The sequence below is a fragment of the Pygocentrus nattereri genome, chromosome 16 (genome assembly GCF_015220715.1).
Source record: "Pygocentrus nattereri isolate fPygNat1 chromosome 16, fPygNat1.pri, whole genome shotgun sequence".
NCBI classification, from domain to species: Eukaryota; Metazoa; Chordata; class Actinopteri; order Characiformes; family Serrasalmidae; genus Pygocentrus; species Pygocentrus nattereri.
In genome coordinates this window covers 22,291,945-22,307,606 of record NC_051226.1, presented here as the reverse complement: position 1 = coordinate 22,307,606, position 15,662 = coordinate 22,291,945, and the positions used below count along the sequence as shown (strand labels likewise).

Genomic DNA, 15,662 nt, shown 5'->3' with positions numbered 1-15,662 from the left:
TAGTCATCAGTGTTATAGTCAACAGTGTTACAGTCAGCAGTGTTACTGTCAGTGGTGATACAGTCAGTGGTGTTCCTGTCAGTGATAATAGTCATCAGTGTTATAGTCAACAGTGTTACAGTCAGCAGTGTTTCTGTCAGTGGTATTACAGTCAGTGGTGATACAGTTAGCAGTATTATGGTCAGCAGTGTTACTGTCAGGAGTGTTACAGCCAGTGGCGTTACGGTCAGCAGTGTTAGGGTCAGAGGTATTAAATTTTTACTGATGTTCAAAATGACAGACTATGTTTTACACTTACATTACACATCGACATTTGCACCCAATTTGCCAGCGCAATAATTACTGATGTGCATTTGCACTTCACTAATAAAATCCACCAGAGTGTGCCTTTTTAATGCTGCCTCCTCCTCCATTCAGCCAGCCGGATATACAGAGTACACCTGCATAATCACATAGACTACACCACTGTGTATATGTGGCACTTTGGGTCAGTCCAGTCCAAATCTGCTGTTTCTCAGCAGAAGATGTTCACTGGCACTAAGGGAATAGAGATGTGCCAGCAGACGGATGTCTGGCAGAGCAGAAGAACCTCGGCTGGATGTCAGGATTTGGAGAAGATTTACAGAGAGCAGTGAAATTGACATCTATACCCTCTCTTTGATTCACAGCCTGAAAAGGTCACTGAATGTTTGAGGGAACATTTCTGCATTCGGTGAAGGTCAATCCTCCATTCAGAGAATTCCTTTCCTTTCTATGTGCAAACCACTCAAGTTGTGTAGAGCTCTCACTTGAAGACGCCACCCACCTCCTCACCCCACCAATAGCAACCATGACAACATGTTTCATAGCGGTTTAAGAGAAAGCTGTATTTTACAGTTCCATAGCACAGGGTGCCAATAGACCTAAACAATTTGTGATGTTCACACCAGGTGTGGCAACATTATGTTTTTTTCCTGTCATCTATGCAGACATAGTCTCTGCAGGACACTAGACAGGATGGTGTGAGAGCGGGCCTGGTGTCAGGTGGGTCATTCAGTTCCTAACCAATCATCATGCCCCACTAAACTCACTGCACTTTATACACACTGCTGCAGAAAACAAAGTAAAATATGTATGCGCTGCTGCTGCTGTTGTAAAAGACAACACTGATTAACACACGACATCTTGTATGCATCACTCTGTTTTTGCTGCAGTTGAGGGGTGGGCTGTGTGTTCGGGGGTGATGCGTCAGCAGACAGATTTCCAAAATAAGCACATCTTTGAACCTCCAGTGAGGTTCTCCTGTAGTGGAGGTGCTGTGTTGTCCAGCGTCTCAGCCGAGACACTTTTAAGGCTGCCAGACGCGAGGCCTACTGCCAGGTCCAGAACATTGGCCTCTTCCTCCACCTTTGCTGGCTGCTGGTTTGTTTGGCTTCCTTCTTCTTCTTCTTTGTCCATGTTGGTCTTCCTCTCTTTCTTCCACTGAATCTTCCATTTCCTCCTGCTCCTCTCCTTCTTGCCTTTCTCACACTGCTCCTCCTTTCTCTTGCGCTCTGTGTCCACGTCATCCTCATGGACATTTTAGTAGCTGTTCTCTTCGGGGCTCCACACACAATGTTGTGAAATGGCAGTGTGACGGAACTTATCTGCATCACCTTTATGACTTCACACCATATAGCCTTTAGTCCATCATGACATCAAAGAGCAACTTCAAACAACATTCTACAGTCTATTATGCTCACTGACCAATGAGGGACAGACTACAGTCTAGTGGACAAACTGTAGTGATCCTTGAGGAAGAGAAATACATTCAAGTGAACTTTTCAAAAGTGTATTTAATACGAAAAGTAAAAAAGTTTAAAGTTCCCACTTTAAAGCTTCTTTAGTTCAGACTGAATGTATTGTTTTTTTGTTCGAATGTATTGTGCTGTTCGAAGTGTATGTATTGTTTGAAGAGTTCTGTTTATTTCTGGTTTGTTTGGAGTTCTGTGTTCATTTTGTCATGTCTGTCCCTCCTGTTCTCTGTATTGGCCATCTGACCCTGGACCGTTTTGACCATGACACTGGATTTGCCCTTGATAAAAGTCGCTTATCTCAGTGTATGCATCCGCCTCCTCACTCCCCACCGTTGCACACAGATAAAATGAAGAATTCAGCTCATGATTTTTATTGTTTTATTAACATTAAATTAACTTCAGTTCTTGGTGTCATCTGGTATCTCGCTCTATCTCACCCAGATTAACGAGTCTGCCTCGTCTTGAAGAGCCCATATCTTACATTTGTCTGTATTTTATTTTCCTCTCTGAGCTCCACTTAGAGCTTTTGTGCTGTTTTATTTACCAAAAACAGTCATAATTCATTTTTGCATGAATGTTTTCCATAGTGAAAGTTTATAACATTCTACAAGGCAGGAGCAGAAACGGGTCTGCAGAGGAGACAAAGTTTATACTCTGATCTTTAAAAGACGGCAGTGGGACGGACGTCCAGCTTATGTGTCTCAAAAAACGACATCTTCCTCTTGGCCTTCTTTAATGAGGACACGTGAAGTATGTTTTCCTGAGTCTGATACCATTTTAATAAAACGAGCACTGCTCACTGCTGCTCATCTCACTCTGACTGGACGCACGTGATGCTTGTTGTCATGGTAAGGTCTACACTAAGTGGTTCTGTATGCATGCGTGTCATTTTGGATCAGATTATTTGCAGTGAGCATGTAAATGTGGGTTTTCCACGGGTGGGAGTTTAAAATACTCAAAAGTGTTCTGAGGGCAGAATGAACAATGATTGGTTCAGAGAGATAACCAATCAAATTGTAGAGAAGGCAGGAGAAAAAAGGCACAACCAAAAACTGATTCATTTATTATGTGGGTTTATCTTGTTGAGCTAGCTTGAACCAACTGAATGCACCTTCATTAGGCTAGCTAGCTGGGTTAGCTACTTAACCTCAAAGTTAACAGCAGTTTCAGTTAATGTCAGCTATCAATTAGAATTATGTAAGTTTGTCAACAAAATGTATAGACTGATACAGGGAGGCAGTTTTTATGGTATTGCCGATCTGTATATGTGCTTTGTGTTTCAAGCAACACTGATTTCATGTAAAGAACTAGAGAAAACTTTAATGTCACAATATCATTTCATACAATGACACAAGTGATGCACACACCAGTCTATCATATCAACACTACATGAGCCAGCAGAGCACAGAAACATAACTGAATCTCCTCAGCTTGAAGAGAAAGCAGGAGTTCAGCCCAGAGCCTCTCTGAATGGTTTCTCCAATACATGGCTTCAAAACTAGCTAAAGCTAAACACTCTTTTAAGCTAAAACTTAAATTCTCTTGGGATTGATATGCTGAAGGACATTCCATTTTAGGCTGGAAGTTCTGTTTTAGCATTAATTGCTGTCAGATCAAATGTTTCAGAACCATCTGGAAGGTCACCAAAACACTGCCAGAGAGAAATCATAAGCAAGCTTATTTGGTCAGAATAACAGAAACACCTCTTCCTTGTCTTTTTTGATAGTAGACTCAGAAGAGTTTTGGATAGAGAGTGAATGTCAAGCAAAAGAAGGCGGCTCAATGCTCATTGTTTAGGATTCGTCTTACGTAACTTACAAAACGTAACAAAAAGCGAGTGCCCGATGAAATCTGTCTCATACATGATTTAACAGGGCTGTTTTTATACTCAGAGATCAGAGAGCTTTTATTTTTGTACAAAATGACAGAGGTTCTCAAGCAGGTTCATTTCTTCTTATTTACAATGTTGTTGCTGATCCAGTTCATTCCATCCTGAGAAAAGAAAGAAAAGTGTCATTTACAGCATCAATCAACTAATCTCTTCAGTGTGTGAAGGGCATAATACAGCAAAAAGATGCATAACTTTGATTTCATACCTTCTAATAGGGAGTGAATGAGATCAGATGAGTCTTTTTGCTTGATTTTGGGCAATGTACTTACATCATTCACTTAACATGGCCTTAGGCCAAGGATTTAAAGACATAATTAGGGCACCATGCATCTTAAACTTTTTTTTACATGTTTATAAAAAGGGTTTCTTTTCCCATAATTAAAACAAATACTTGATTAAAGGTATAGCAAAAAAATCAAATGCACAGTATTTATCCTTTTGCCCCAAATTGATTCATTCAGCCGAAGGCATATTTGGTGTCCAGTGATTGCTTCTTAGTTTTGCACAGGAGCTGTGAGGCTAATGCAGCTGACAAGTTCTAGAAGCATATCTGTCAGGCAGAGCCCATGCTTATATCTGTGTTGAGTTGATGTGTCAAAATACATGTTGTTATCTGATTTCTGACACCATGTAACACACAGTTGTCCATAAAAATGTTTTTAGCTATATGTAATGATATAATCAAAGTTTGTAGGTAACAGTATAACATACAGCATCAGAAACCTCATTGGAAAGTCTATCTGAGATAACTACTCAACACAGCTTGAAGCAAATGTGATCATTTAGGCATGCAGTTTGCACATTGTTAATTGTTAGCTACATTAGCTTACAACTTCACACCCCAAACATGCCTTATTTGGCTGATCTAGGGTCAGAGGTGTAAGGAGTACTTTTTAACTTTTATTTAACATATTTTTCTAACAGGCCTCTTCCTCTGTATGCCATCACCTGTACTCCCTCTCCAGATACAGCCGAGCAGGCCTGGATCTGCCACTCCCTGTCTCGGTATGTGTGAAGGTTAAGCCCCTCTGCAATCTCGCTGGCTGGGGATGCTGTGGCCAAGTCTTGCTTATTGGCAAAGATAAGAACTGGCACTCCCTTCAGATTCTCCTCATCAATCAGCTCTGAAAGCTCCTAACAGGGCAAAAGGTCAGAAATGGTTTCCACTGGAAAAGTTTTGGTAACCAAGATTGCACTGGATAAAAGGATGGCACTTTTTTTTTTGTAAGATTACAGTGTTGGAACAACACACACACACAGGAGGATGCTAGGAGGATTATGGGAGACACATGCTCTCCATAAAAAGGATTTAATGTTATTGTTAATGTTGTTGTTTATCATTCTAAGTGTGTATGTGTGTTATTTGTGTTATTCTTTGTCAGTGGATGTGGGTAGTTTGTGTGTTTTTTTGGTATGTGGTTACTCTACTGTCAGGGTAAAGCCTGTGGTTAGTGGTGACCTCCCTGAGGAATAATGGCTCTGCATGTGCTTTTCTGCCCTGCTGTTTAGTAAAGAACTCTTTTTGTGGTGTAATCATGGTCTCTCCTTTGTCTTCCTCTATGCCAGCACTACACTGATGTCAGCAGTTGTATCGTGCCTCTTCCAGTGGATTGGTGAGGAGTGGCGCTTCCACGAACTCAAGAGTGGATGGAGAGAGGCAGAATCTGGCAACAGACAGTGAGGACAGCACTGCGAAGCTCCACAGGGAAGATGTCCGGCCGAGTGGAACGCTGTTTTTACTGTTGTCACCCTCAGATGCATTGGACTTGATGTCGTGTGCTGGGTGAAGTTACATGATGTGCAGAAAAAGATGGTGAGGACTGCGGTGCTTGCCGCATAGGCCGAACACCTTGCAGAGTTAATGCTGGCTGGTACTGTGTGTCCAGGGACTTAGCTCAAGCTGGGGACAGTCGACCTTTAAAGGCGGGCTATGTAGCCAATCTGCTACTGACTGGCAGAGGCCTTTATAGTTTGTGAGGCAAGGCCATGCTGATGCCAATGCCAGGAGGAACATGGAAGGTGTGTTGTGCACTCCAGCAAAGGACTTGTTGTTAATACATATACACACACACACCGATCAGGCATAACATTCTGACCACCTCATTGTTTCTATACTCATTGTTCATTTTATCAGCTCCACTTACTGTATAGGTGCACCTTGTAGTTCTACAGTTACAGACTGCAGTCCATCTGTTTCTCTGCATACTTTGTTAGCCCTCTTTTACCCTGTTTTTAAGTGGTCAGGTCCCCTATGGACCCTCACAGTGCAAGTACTATTTGGGTGGTGGATCATTCTCAGCATTGCACTAACAATGACATGGTGGTGGTGTGTTGGACTGTGTTGTGCTGGTATGAGAGGATCAGAAACAGCAGTGCTGCTGGAGTTTTTAAACACTGTCCACTCTATTAGACACTCCTCCCTTTGTCAGTCCATCTTGCAGATGTAAAGTTAGATAGCTCATCTGCTGCTGCACAGTTTGTGTTGGTCATCCTCGAGTCCTTCATCAATGGTCACAGGACGCTGCCCACAGGATGCTGTTGGCTGGATATTTTTGGTTGGTTGACTATTATCAGTCCAGCAGTGATACTGAGGTGTTTAAAAACTGCTGTGTCTGATCCACATGTACCAGCACAACACACACTAACACACCACCACCATGTCAGTGTTACTGCAGTGCTAAGAATGATCCTGCTCTGTGAGGGTCCATGGGGGTCCTACTGAAGAACAGGGTAAAAGGTGGCTAACAAAGTATGCAGAGAAACAGATGGATAACTCAGACAGTATGCGTAGAAACAAGGAGGTGGTCATAATGTTATGCCTGATCAGTGTATATATATATATATATATTTGTGTTTCCTCACCAGGCCTGTTTCTTCAAACCTCTTCTTGTCAGCACTGTCAATGACGTAGATCTGTCAGGGGAGAGAACAAAAAATGTGTTTGGCTTGATGCCTTTCAAACAGAGAAGTCAATTTCCTTTCAACTGGGTCTTCTCCTTAGTGATTCCAGCCATCCTGAATTAAGATTGAAGCCCAAAGTACAAGCTCTCAGTTTATACACTGCTCAAAGAAATAAAGGGAACACTCAAATAACACATCCTAGATCTGAATGAATGAAATATTCTCATTGAATACTTTGTTCTGTACAAAGTTGAATGTGCTGACAACAAAATCACACAAAAATCATCAATGGAAATCAATTTTATTAACCAATGGAGGCCTGGATTTGGAGTCACACACAAAATTAAAGTGGAAAAACACACTATAGGCTGATCCAACTTTGCTGTGATGTCCTTAAAACAAGTCAAAATGAGGCTCAGTATTGTGTGTGGCCTCCACGTGCCTGTATGACCTCCCTACAACGCCTGGGCATGCTCCTGATGAGGTGGCCTGAGGGATCTCCTCCTAGACCTGGACTAAAGCATCCACCAACTCCTGGACAGTCTGTGGTGCAACGTGGCGTTGGTGGATGGAGCGAGACATGATGTCCCAGATGTGCTCAATCGGATTCAGGTCTGGGGAACGGGCGGGCCAGTCCATAGCTTCAATGCCTTCATCTTGCAGGAACTGCTGACACACTCCAGCCACATGAGGTCTAGCATTGTCCTGCATTAGGAGGAACCCAAGGCCAATGGCACCAGCATATGGTCTCACAAGGGGTCTGAGGATCTCATCTCAGTCCCTAATGGCAGTCAGGCTAACTCTGGCGAGCACATGGAGGCTGTGCGGCCCTCCAAAGAAATGCCACCCCACACCATTACTGACCCACTGCCAAACCGGTCATGCTGAAGGATGTTGCAGGCAGCAGATCGCTCTCCACGGCGTCTCCAGACTCTGTCACGTCTGTCACGTGCTCAGTGTGAACTTGCTTTCATCTGTGAAGAGCACAGGGCGCCAGGGGCGAATTTGCCAATACCGGTGTTCTCTGGCAAATGCCAAGCGTCCTGCATGGTGTTGGGCTGTGAGCACAACCCCCATCTGTGGACGTCGGGCCCTCATACCATCCTCATGGAGTCTGTTTCTAACCGTTTGTGCAGACACATGCACATTTGTGGCCTGGTGGAGGTCATTTTGCAGGGCTCTGGCAGTGCTCCTCCTGTTCCTCCTTGCACAAAGGTGGAGGTAGCAGTACTGTTGCTGGGTTGTTGCCCTCCTACAGCCTCCTCCACGTCTCCTGGTGTACTGGCCTGTCTCCTGGTAGCGCCGTCTCATGCTACCACGAGTGTGAAAGCACCACCAGCATTCAAAAGTGACCAAAACATCAGCCAGAAAGCAGAAAGGTACTGAGAAGTGGTCTGTGGTCCCCACCTGCAGAACCACTCCTTCATTGAGTGTGTCTTGCTAATTGCCAATAATTTCTACCTGTTGTCTATTCCATTTGCACAACAGCTGTGAAATTGATTGTCAATCAGTGTTGCTTCCTAAGTGGACAGTTTGATTTCACAGAAGTTTGATTTACTTGGAGTTTTATTGTGTTGTTTAAGTGTTTCCTTTATTTTTTTGAGCAGTGTATTATTTTGCTATTTCAATTTAAATTTTCATTTGAAAATTCTTTTTCATTTTACTGTACTTGATAAAAATGATAGGCGAAAAATCCAAAAACAACACGAATGGCTCAATCAAAGGGGTTTTATCAGACATAAGTCATCTGACAAATTGAGTATTGCAACCGTAAACAATGTGAATAGAAGAAACATGACAACATACCAACAAATCTGTGTTTTCAAGATACTTTTTCCAGAAAGGACGGATCTTCCTCTGTCCACCGATATCCCACACATTCAGTTTCATACCATGACAAGTTACACTTTTAATATTGAAGCCCTAGAGGAGTCAGCCAAAAAGAAAAAGCATGGCATGAATTACATGAAAGACAGCATAATTGCTGAGACTTTACTCTTAATTCAAAACACCTGATTAGGTCAGATGTTGTCCATGGTCAGCAAGAGAGATGCTAACTATATTTAGCTGGCCCATAAGTAGCCTCCAAATTCTCTGACTTTATTGTTAAGTAATCTTCAACCGTGGGATTAAAGACACGGCCAGGTTTCTGGACTTAGACAGGATCCACACTACTCACAAGCTTTTCCTTGGTGTGTCGCTGTTCTAACAGCTCTCTCTAACTGCAAAAGAAGTCAGCATCTACACAGAGGTCATCTACACAGGACCGTTGCTGACTGTACTTTGGACTCGAATGAGACAGAAATAGGGCTCACAAACAGCCATGTCCTGTCATGAACCTGACCTTTTGAGAGTCAACAGTTTAGTCAGTCACTTGTTTGTTTTTCTAGACATCAAGGATTCGCCTTGAGACTCAAGAAGTTGGACCTTTTTTTTTTATATCTTAGTTACATCAGCTGCCTATCTACTCACACCTCCACAAATGTACATAGTCTGCAGTTCACGTTTTGTGATCCCTTTGCAAAATTCTTGAATGAGAGATCAACTGCTTTTTTATTCTGTATGAACACTTCAAGATGAATGGCCCAATTGAAATGGTCTAAACATTCCTGAAAGAAAATCTTGTTACATAAACTCACATTTAAGGCAAGAACATTTTTTAATTGTCCTGAAAAGATACATTTTTTTTCTTGATGGAGGGTTTTGTTTCAGCAGTGCTAACATAAAAAAGCCACTTTTGCTTCTGACAAAATAGCATTGTTGTCACCTCCAAGTGTGCTGCCATCTAAGTTGTTGTTATTTAGGTGCGTGTTGCCCTTATGTTCTCTGTAGATAGCAGTTATCTTCTCACCAGGATTCTCAAGGAAAAGCTCTTTAGAAGCCTTTCCTGTTCTGTCCCATAGTGTAATGTGATTTAGGACTGTAATTTTATGAGTCATGTGTAATTCCTCCCCAGTTAAGAGCTTTTGGCTACTTCTTTCTTCAGTCTGTCTCTCTTTTGACAATCACTAAACTTGACTTGCCAGCTTGCCTTTGTTTGTAGGGTAAATTTGTAGGGCATTCCTCTCACATCTTTGTGAAAATAATTTCTTTCTGCTGTACCTTTCGGTTACCATCAGAAACATGGTTGTGTGTCGCTCCAGTCAGATATGTTTTATTTCAGTTCCATAATGACAACCTGTATAAGTAATCAGGTCAGAGGCAAAAATACATAAATTTGTCACTGAAATTATGATAATGCAACCATATAACCACACTAACTGCACTCTCAGCATACACCAACATTAGCTGTAGCCGATAATACCCTTTGAACTATTCACCTCCTCCTGCTCATCGTAAGCAATACAATGCTTTTTACATTTAAACACTGTATTCAGTTTCTCCACCATAATTACCTTGAATGTGTCCAGCATTAGATAAACACCAAGCATAACACCTTGTGATGGCAGCAGGCCATGCTGCTTTCATAACCTAATGTCTCGCAGTTAGATAAGTTGTGCTACCTGAGGATTTGGGTCTTGTGAAACCAGAGCTTGCATGAATTTTGAACTTATGTGTAGCAGAAGGTCTTGGCCATGTCTTACCTGGGTTGGGGTGATAGTGTTGACATCTTCAGAGGCAAGCTGTTTCAGTAAGGTGGTCTTCCCAGCATTATCCAGACCAAGAAGGACTATCCGAAGCTCCTGTTCTGTCGTGCCTTTTAGTTTCTCAATGACAGAAAACAAGCCCTGGGGTTCAGAAAGTTAAACAAGAAAGAGATCTGGGTCACTGAAAGAAAAGCAAGATCATAATTCATAATTACATTGAAACAACTTTAAAATAAATAGTGCTGAGTCCTTCAAAACAAGCATACAATATAAGCTGAAACTAACCAGAGCAAAGATTCAGTGGATATTATATCACCCTGACATTGTAAATGATCATAATTTGGAGAAAGTCTAACTGAAATGACCTGCAGTTCAAATGTTCTCCAAGTCGCTGATGAAAGATCTGAAGATATATAATATATAATATATAATGTCCAGAAGCTTATATCAAACAGCACTGTGCATTTATTTCATCTCTTATATCAACAAACTTGCGCAAGCAATGATGGCTTTGGCCCAGACGGACTGGGCCTCTTGGAATCATGGCAGCACCTACTGAGAGATGTGAGAATGCATACCTTTTGGACTTCTCCCATGGTGGTATGACTTGTAGAGTGTACAGAAGACCACAGCTACATTCTACGCAGTCTGTATCCTGGTGGGTATTGGGTTTCCCAGGTGGTCCTCAGTCAGGCACGGATCTTCACCTTCCGTTAGTCCTCCTTCCCCTCTAACACAGTTCAGATCGTACTTAGCAGGGTGGAATCTTTCTCTTTTCATCTACCTTTGTCGTTATACCCTGTCTTCCCCGTCCGTGCCATAGGAAGAGTAGGACAGTGAAGGAGGGGGAGGGGAAGGCCCAGCCTGGATTAGCAGGCCACAATTAGCAACCTCTCTGCCCCCCGCCCTTGCCTCCTCCAGCCTCTCTCCTGCATTAAGGACTTACCTGGATTATCCCTCCCCACCACCTGCTTCAGAACAGTGCCCTGACACTGCTCTCTCTCTCTCTCTCTTTCTCTGACTCTCTCTCTGACTCTCTCTCACTCTGACACCCAAAAAGCAGCAGGTTCTCTTTCTTAATTCCTTACTGGGCTCTTCTTTTCCCATTTTCTCAGAATTAGAATACATGTACTGAATTTATGGTCATATACCCAAGGAGAAACCTCTTACATGTGTCTTCATTGTGTAACTGCTAAGCATTTTACATGATTTACACTTAATTTTGTTGTCCGTATTAAATGATAGTGTCTTATATGCCTGTGCCAAAGAAATATGTCCATTTAATCTACTGTCAAATGCAGTGTTTGTGAACCTCTGGTCGAATTAGATATTTTGTTGATTTTCTGAATGAAACTACATGAATAGATTTTTTTTACAAAGAACAATTCACATTTTAATGCACAATTACTTTTTATTTGCTGAACTTGACATATTTGTAAACAAATGGAAATAAGGCCAAGAATCCATAAATACACAACAAACAAATAGCATAACAATAAACAAGTGTGCAATAAATAAATACACTCCTATGGGACTTATTGGAACAAATATTTACTGAAAATAGTCACAGAAATACTATCTAGATTTCAGAATTGAGGCTTAGTATCACTTTAATTACTGTACGTAGATTTTACTGGTTTCTTTCCTTCTTCTTATCCATATTAAGGGCTTAGCTTATAGACTATAAGGTGAGGTCATCAATATTCTGTCGTATATGTTTCTTTTTGTATTCTTTAGCTATGGCTTTCAATTCCAGTCCTGGGGACCCACTGCCCTGTTTCAGCTATTCTCTGCCCCAGCACACCCGACGCAGCTCATCAGCAGATCCTGATGATTGGTGTTGAAACTCAAGTCTTCTGTACACTGTACTGCAGCACCCGGACAGCAGAGGGCAATAGGATCCAATCTGAAATGAGCATTTCCAATCTCAAAACAGAGGCCATGAGTGCACCACATATCTTATCTGTCCTTGCATCTTAGCTCCTCTTTCTGAAGACACATGAATAAGACGTGAGGATTGAGGAATCATAAATGTTTGTTAAATGACATAACATCACTTTTCATCAGCTGCTACTGGGCGTAATGGGTTGGGTTTTATTAAACACTTAAACCTATTAAACACCAGATTTGAACCTCAGCTCAGTAAAATTTCTGCTCCTTTGATCAGTGACTTGATTTATCAGTGAAACACTTCCAACGGCGTAGTTTAGTTGAACAGTGAGCAACTTTTTCTTTGCTGAAGGTAATCTGAACTATTCAGACCCATTCTTTGTAGACAAATTCTTTGGCTAGATATAATGATGCAGTTTAAACTTCGCAAGAAATGCTACCATGAAAATGTCTGGGTTCCACGACATCTCAGATTGGACTATTTATATGGACATTATTTCCTGGGCAGACAAACAAAATTCAGGACAATCCAGGAAATGTCTGGATGGGTAGCATCACATGAGCATGGTTAACTGAAATTCAGCCACATCAACTGTTTAATTAACTTTCCTGATTCTTCCAAAATAACATCTCAATGACATGGATTACAATCATCCAATATAAATACAAGGTGGAAGCAGAGAAATTGTACCACAGACGTAGCTATAGGTGTAGGATTCCTCTATATTAAAAGACCTGATATACCCTTAATGATGTGGAAATTGGCTGATTTCCAAGTCACAAGCTGGAGAAAGAAAGGGAGAGGAATCACCAATGTTTCAGGCATATGCAAGTTTTGGAGTCTATTATGAGGTCGCCAGTTGACCTCAGGGGTAAACGTTTGAAACTGCAGTCTTGGACAGTTGAGTGTTACACATTTATCCTCCATTTATTACCTCTTTTGTAATATGTAGCTAAAAAGTGGTTCAATTAGATATGGATATATTGATAGCATACTGTGCTCTTGATTTAAAGCATGTCTTTTTTAGTAATAGACTTCAAAAGCTTTTATTGAGTTAATGGGTATTTTGGAAGTGAGTCAGGTAAAGGGATATCCATAGGGACACACCAGTATCACCACTTCATCTTTCCTTCAAAAGACCATCTCTCTGGGGGATTGATGCGTCCGCTGTGGCACAGTGGAGTTGCAGACCTAATAAGTGACAATGGGGGGCATCTTCATTCCCGGCCCGCTGAAACAGCCAGCATCACAATAGGTCTGTTCTCTGCTAAATCTCCATCGCCCTTTTACAGGCTTCCAGATCGACCACTGGCCCTATTGTTAGCCATTTCTTTCCTGTGGCGACTCCCTCCCGATGTGTTTTGGAGCAGAATTTCTGACAATCACTGCCTCAACAGGCTCATGTAGGAAACAGTAGAGTGTAGTGAACACAGAAGTTAAAACTAATGGACAAAGTTACTCGTCAAAAGTAGCTAACATATGGAGTTGCTATGCTTTCCTTTACTGTCTGCTGTGTAAATGTGGAAGGAGCCATACTAGTAACAGCCTAAGTACAATGTTTCGGATCAGGCAAATATTTTACATAGGACTGCACTCCAGTTTAATTCACGCATTGAAATGTAAACAAAATTGTAAGATCCTAATGTCAGCACATACTGATCAATGCACAACCCTGGGTCCATGACTATATCATGACCTATGGGGTTCAGGCCTATGGTATGAATAAGGCCTTAGGGCTTGCGTCATACAGAGGCCTCATCTGATGCTCGTGCGTTTATAAGGTTAGTTGTACCCCATAGTGACAATGATATCTGATTAGCAATGTTCTAACATTATCTGTTGTTTAGGCTCTAACACTTGGTTAGGTTCTAACATTATCTGTTGTTCCTGGACGTCATAAACGTCCTTGGGGGCCCTTGTCCACCTAAATCTCTATTTCATCCAATCCTCTCCCTCTATTGTCTTGTCGCATGATCGTGTGATGGTCATGCCATTTGTGTGTATATAAACTCTGCTATTCTGATTAATAAACGGGTAGAGACTTTCTGAGTACAGACACTGTCTCTGTGGTCATTTGAGTTTCCCCCCAGCCGGCTGGACTCTTAGAAGGACGGAGGGCTTCTGGCTAAGTTCACAGCTTTGGTATTGAGGTCGAACCCTAGAACCTAAACACGATCAAATGGTTCTAACAAAAATCAGGGTGGTTTGATATGAAGTGATGCATTTATAGAAAAACAGTCCAGACAGTGACAGACTTCTTTACAGTGGTGGCAATAGGAACCAGGGGTCACAATGTCTACAACACAAAATGTAGCCATTTTATTTTGTAACCGAACCAATATGCTGCCTAAAACGGCCAGTAAAATTTTAATATCTAATGCATCTACCTCTCCAGCCTGCATGGATCTCAAAAATTGCTTTGTGCCAAACGTTTATTACAAAGTTGTAATTAAAAACAATGTCTCAGGCATTAGGCAGCCTACACGTTTGTAACCATTGCATGTAAAAACATTCTGTGATGGAGCTTTTAGAGGCATTAAAACTCTTCAGCCGTCTGATTAGTGAAACTCACCACCACTGTAAGCCATTCTGACCACTAAGAACAACCTTGTTTACATCTTCATGATTAAAAAAATGTAAAGAATTTTCTGGCTCATATCATGGAAAGCTAAATTTTTCTAATTCTTAAGATTTAAAGGCTGCAAAATCAGCGTGTTTTAATCCACTGTTTTTGTGGTGTCAAGCAACCCAACACATTCACATGTATCTACCTACGGCGCATTTACAAAGTTATAAAGAATGTTATAACCAAGACTGCTTTTTGAATGATACACACAATATAAGGCAGCCCATCAGAACACAGATCTCATTTACATATATCAGTCTTAAAGGCACAGCAAGCAAACAATACACAAATGTCATAAGCAGACTCCAAGAGGGAAAACATAAAATTGAAGAAAAAATGCATTTCTCTGAAAAATAAAACCCAAACATTTAACTGGTATAAATTACATTAAAATTACATTTATATTAAGCTAAACTTTGTTAAGTATCTAATTTGCAAACATGATTCTTTAACCATCCATTGAAAGGTGATTCTTCTGTAGATTCACTCCAAAGAGTCCTTTTTGGCACCTGTTGAGAACATTAATGATTACAGTAAAAACATTCAGCTTTTACAGTTGTTCTGAAGGCTTTCTCTCCACCTAGAAGACATCTCACTACACGTTGATACATATTTCCATTCTGCTGCAACTGTCTCCAACCAGGTGCTGTGAGATTTATGATTGGTCATGGAATATCTGGAAGGACGTGTACAATCTCAGAGCTTCCCTTTTTTTCCTGCCAGCCCTAGCGATGGTGTTAGCATCGCTGATTACCTTATTTGCTCTCCCCAAATGTGCGGTAAAGCAAATGCTTGTGTTGCCATCCACTCTCGGTACACTAACTGAAGCGGAGTGTATCACGGTGAGCTTATGGCCACGCATGGATCACTGCACATATCATCTGAAAGGAACAGGTGTCAGCCTCAGAAGGTGAGGAGGATCTGGCTGCCTCCGGTTTGCTGGCTGGTCTTGGCCTGCGGAGGCTGGTTTAGCTCCATGGAAGGCCAAGAC

At 41.6% G+C, this 15,662-nt stretch overlaps 1 protein-coding gene across 1 annotated transcript; it reads right to left on the bottom strand.

Moving 5' to 3' along the window:
• Nucleotides 1–3,075: 3,075 nt before the first annotated feature.
• Nucleotides 3,076–10,885, bottom strand: arl3l1 (ADP ribosylation factor like GTPase 3, like 1). Its single transcript, XM_017704444.2, has 6 exons — nt 10,733–10,885; nt 10,152–10,295; nt 8,374–8,490; nt 6,529–6,579; nt 4,615–4,800; nt 3,076–3,767 (listed from the first exon to the last, which is right to left on the bottom strand). The coding sequence occupies exons 1-6, from the start codon at nt 10,748–10,750 to the stop codon at nt 3,720–3,722; spliced, it is 564 nt and encodes a 187-aa protein (XP_017559933.1). The 5' UTR covers nt 10,751–10,885; the 3' UTR covers nt 3,076–3,719.
• Between the last annotated feature and the right edge of the window lie 4,777 nt (nt 10,886–15,662).

What these genes read in the sequence shown, in the direction of transcription:
- arl3l1 (XM_017704444.2), bottom strand. An exon ending in TTGAAAACACAGATTTGTTG is followed by an intron (nt 6,580 to 8,373) that starts GTATGTTGTCAT and finishes CTCCCCTGACAG; the next exon opens with ATCTACGTCATTGACAGTGC. An exon ending in GGTTTGAAGAAACAGGCCTG is followed by an intron (nt 4,801 to 6,528) that starts GTGAGGAAACAC and finishes TTGCCCTGTTAG; the next exon opens with GAGCTTTCAGAGCTGATTGA.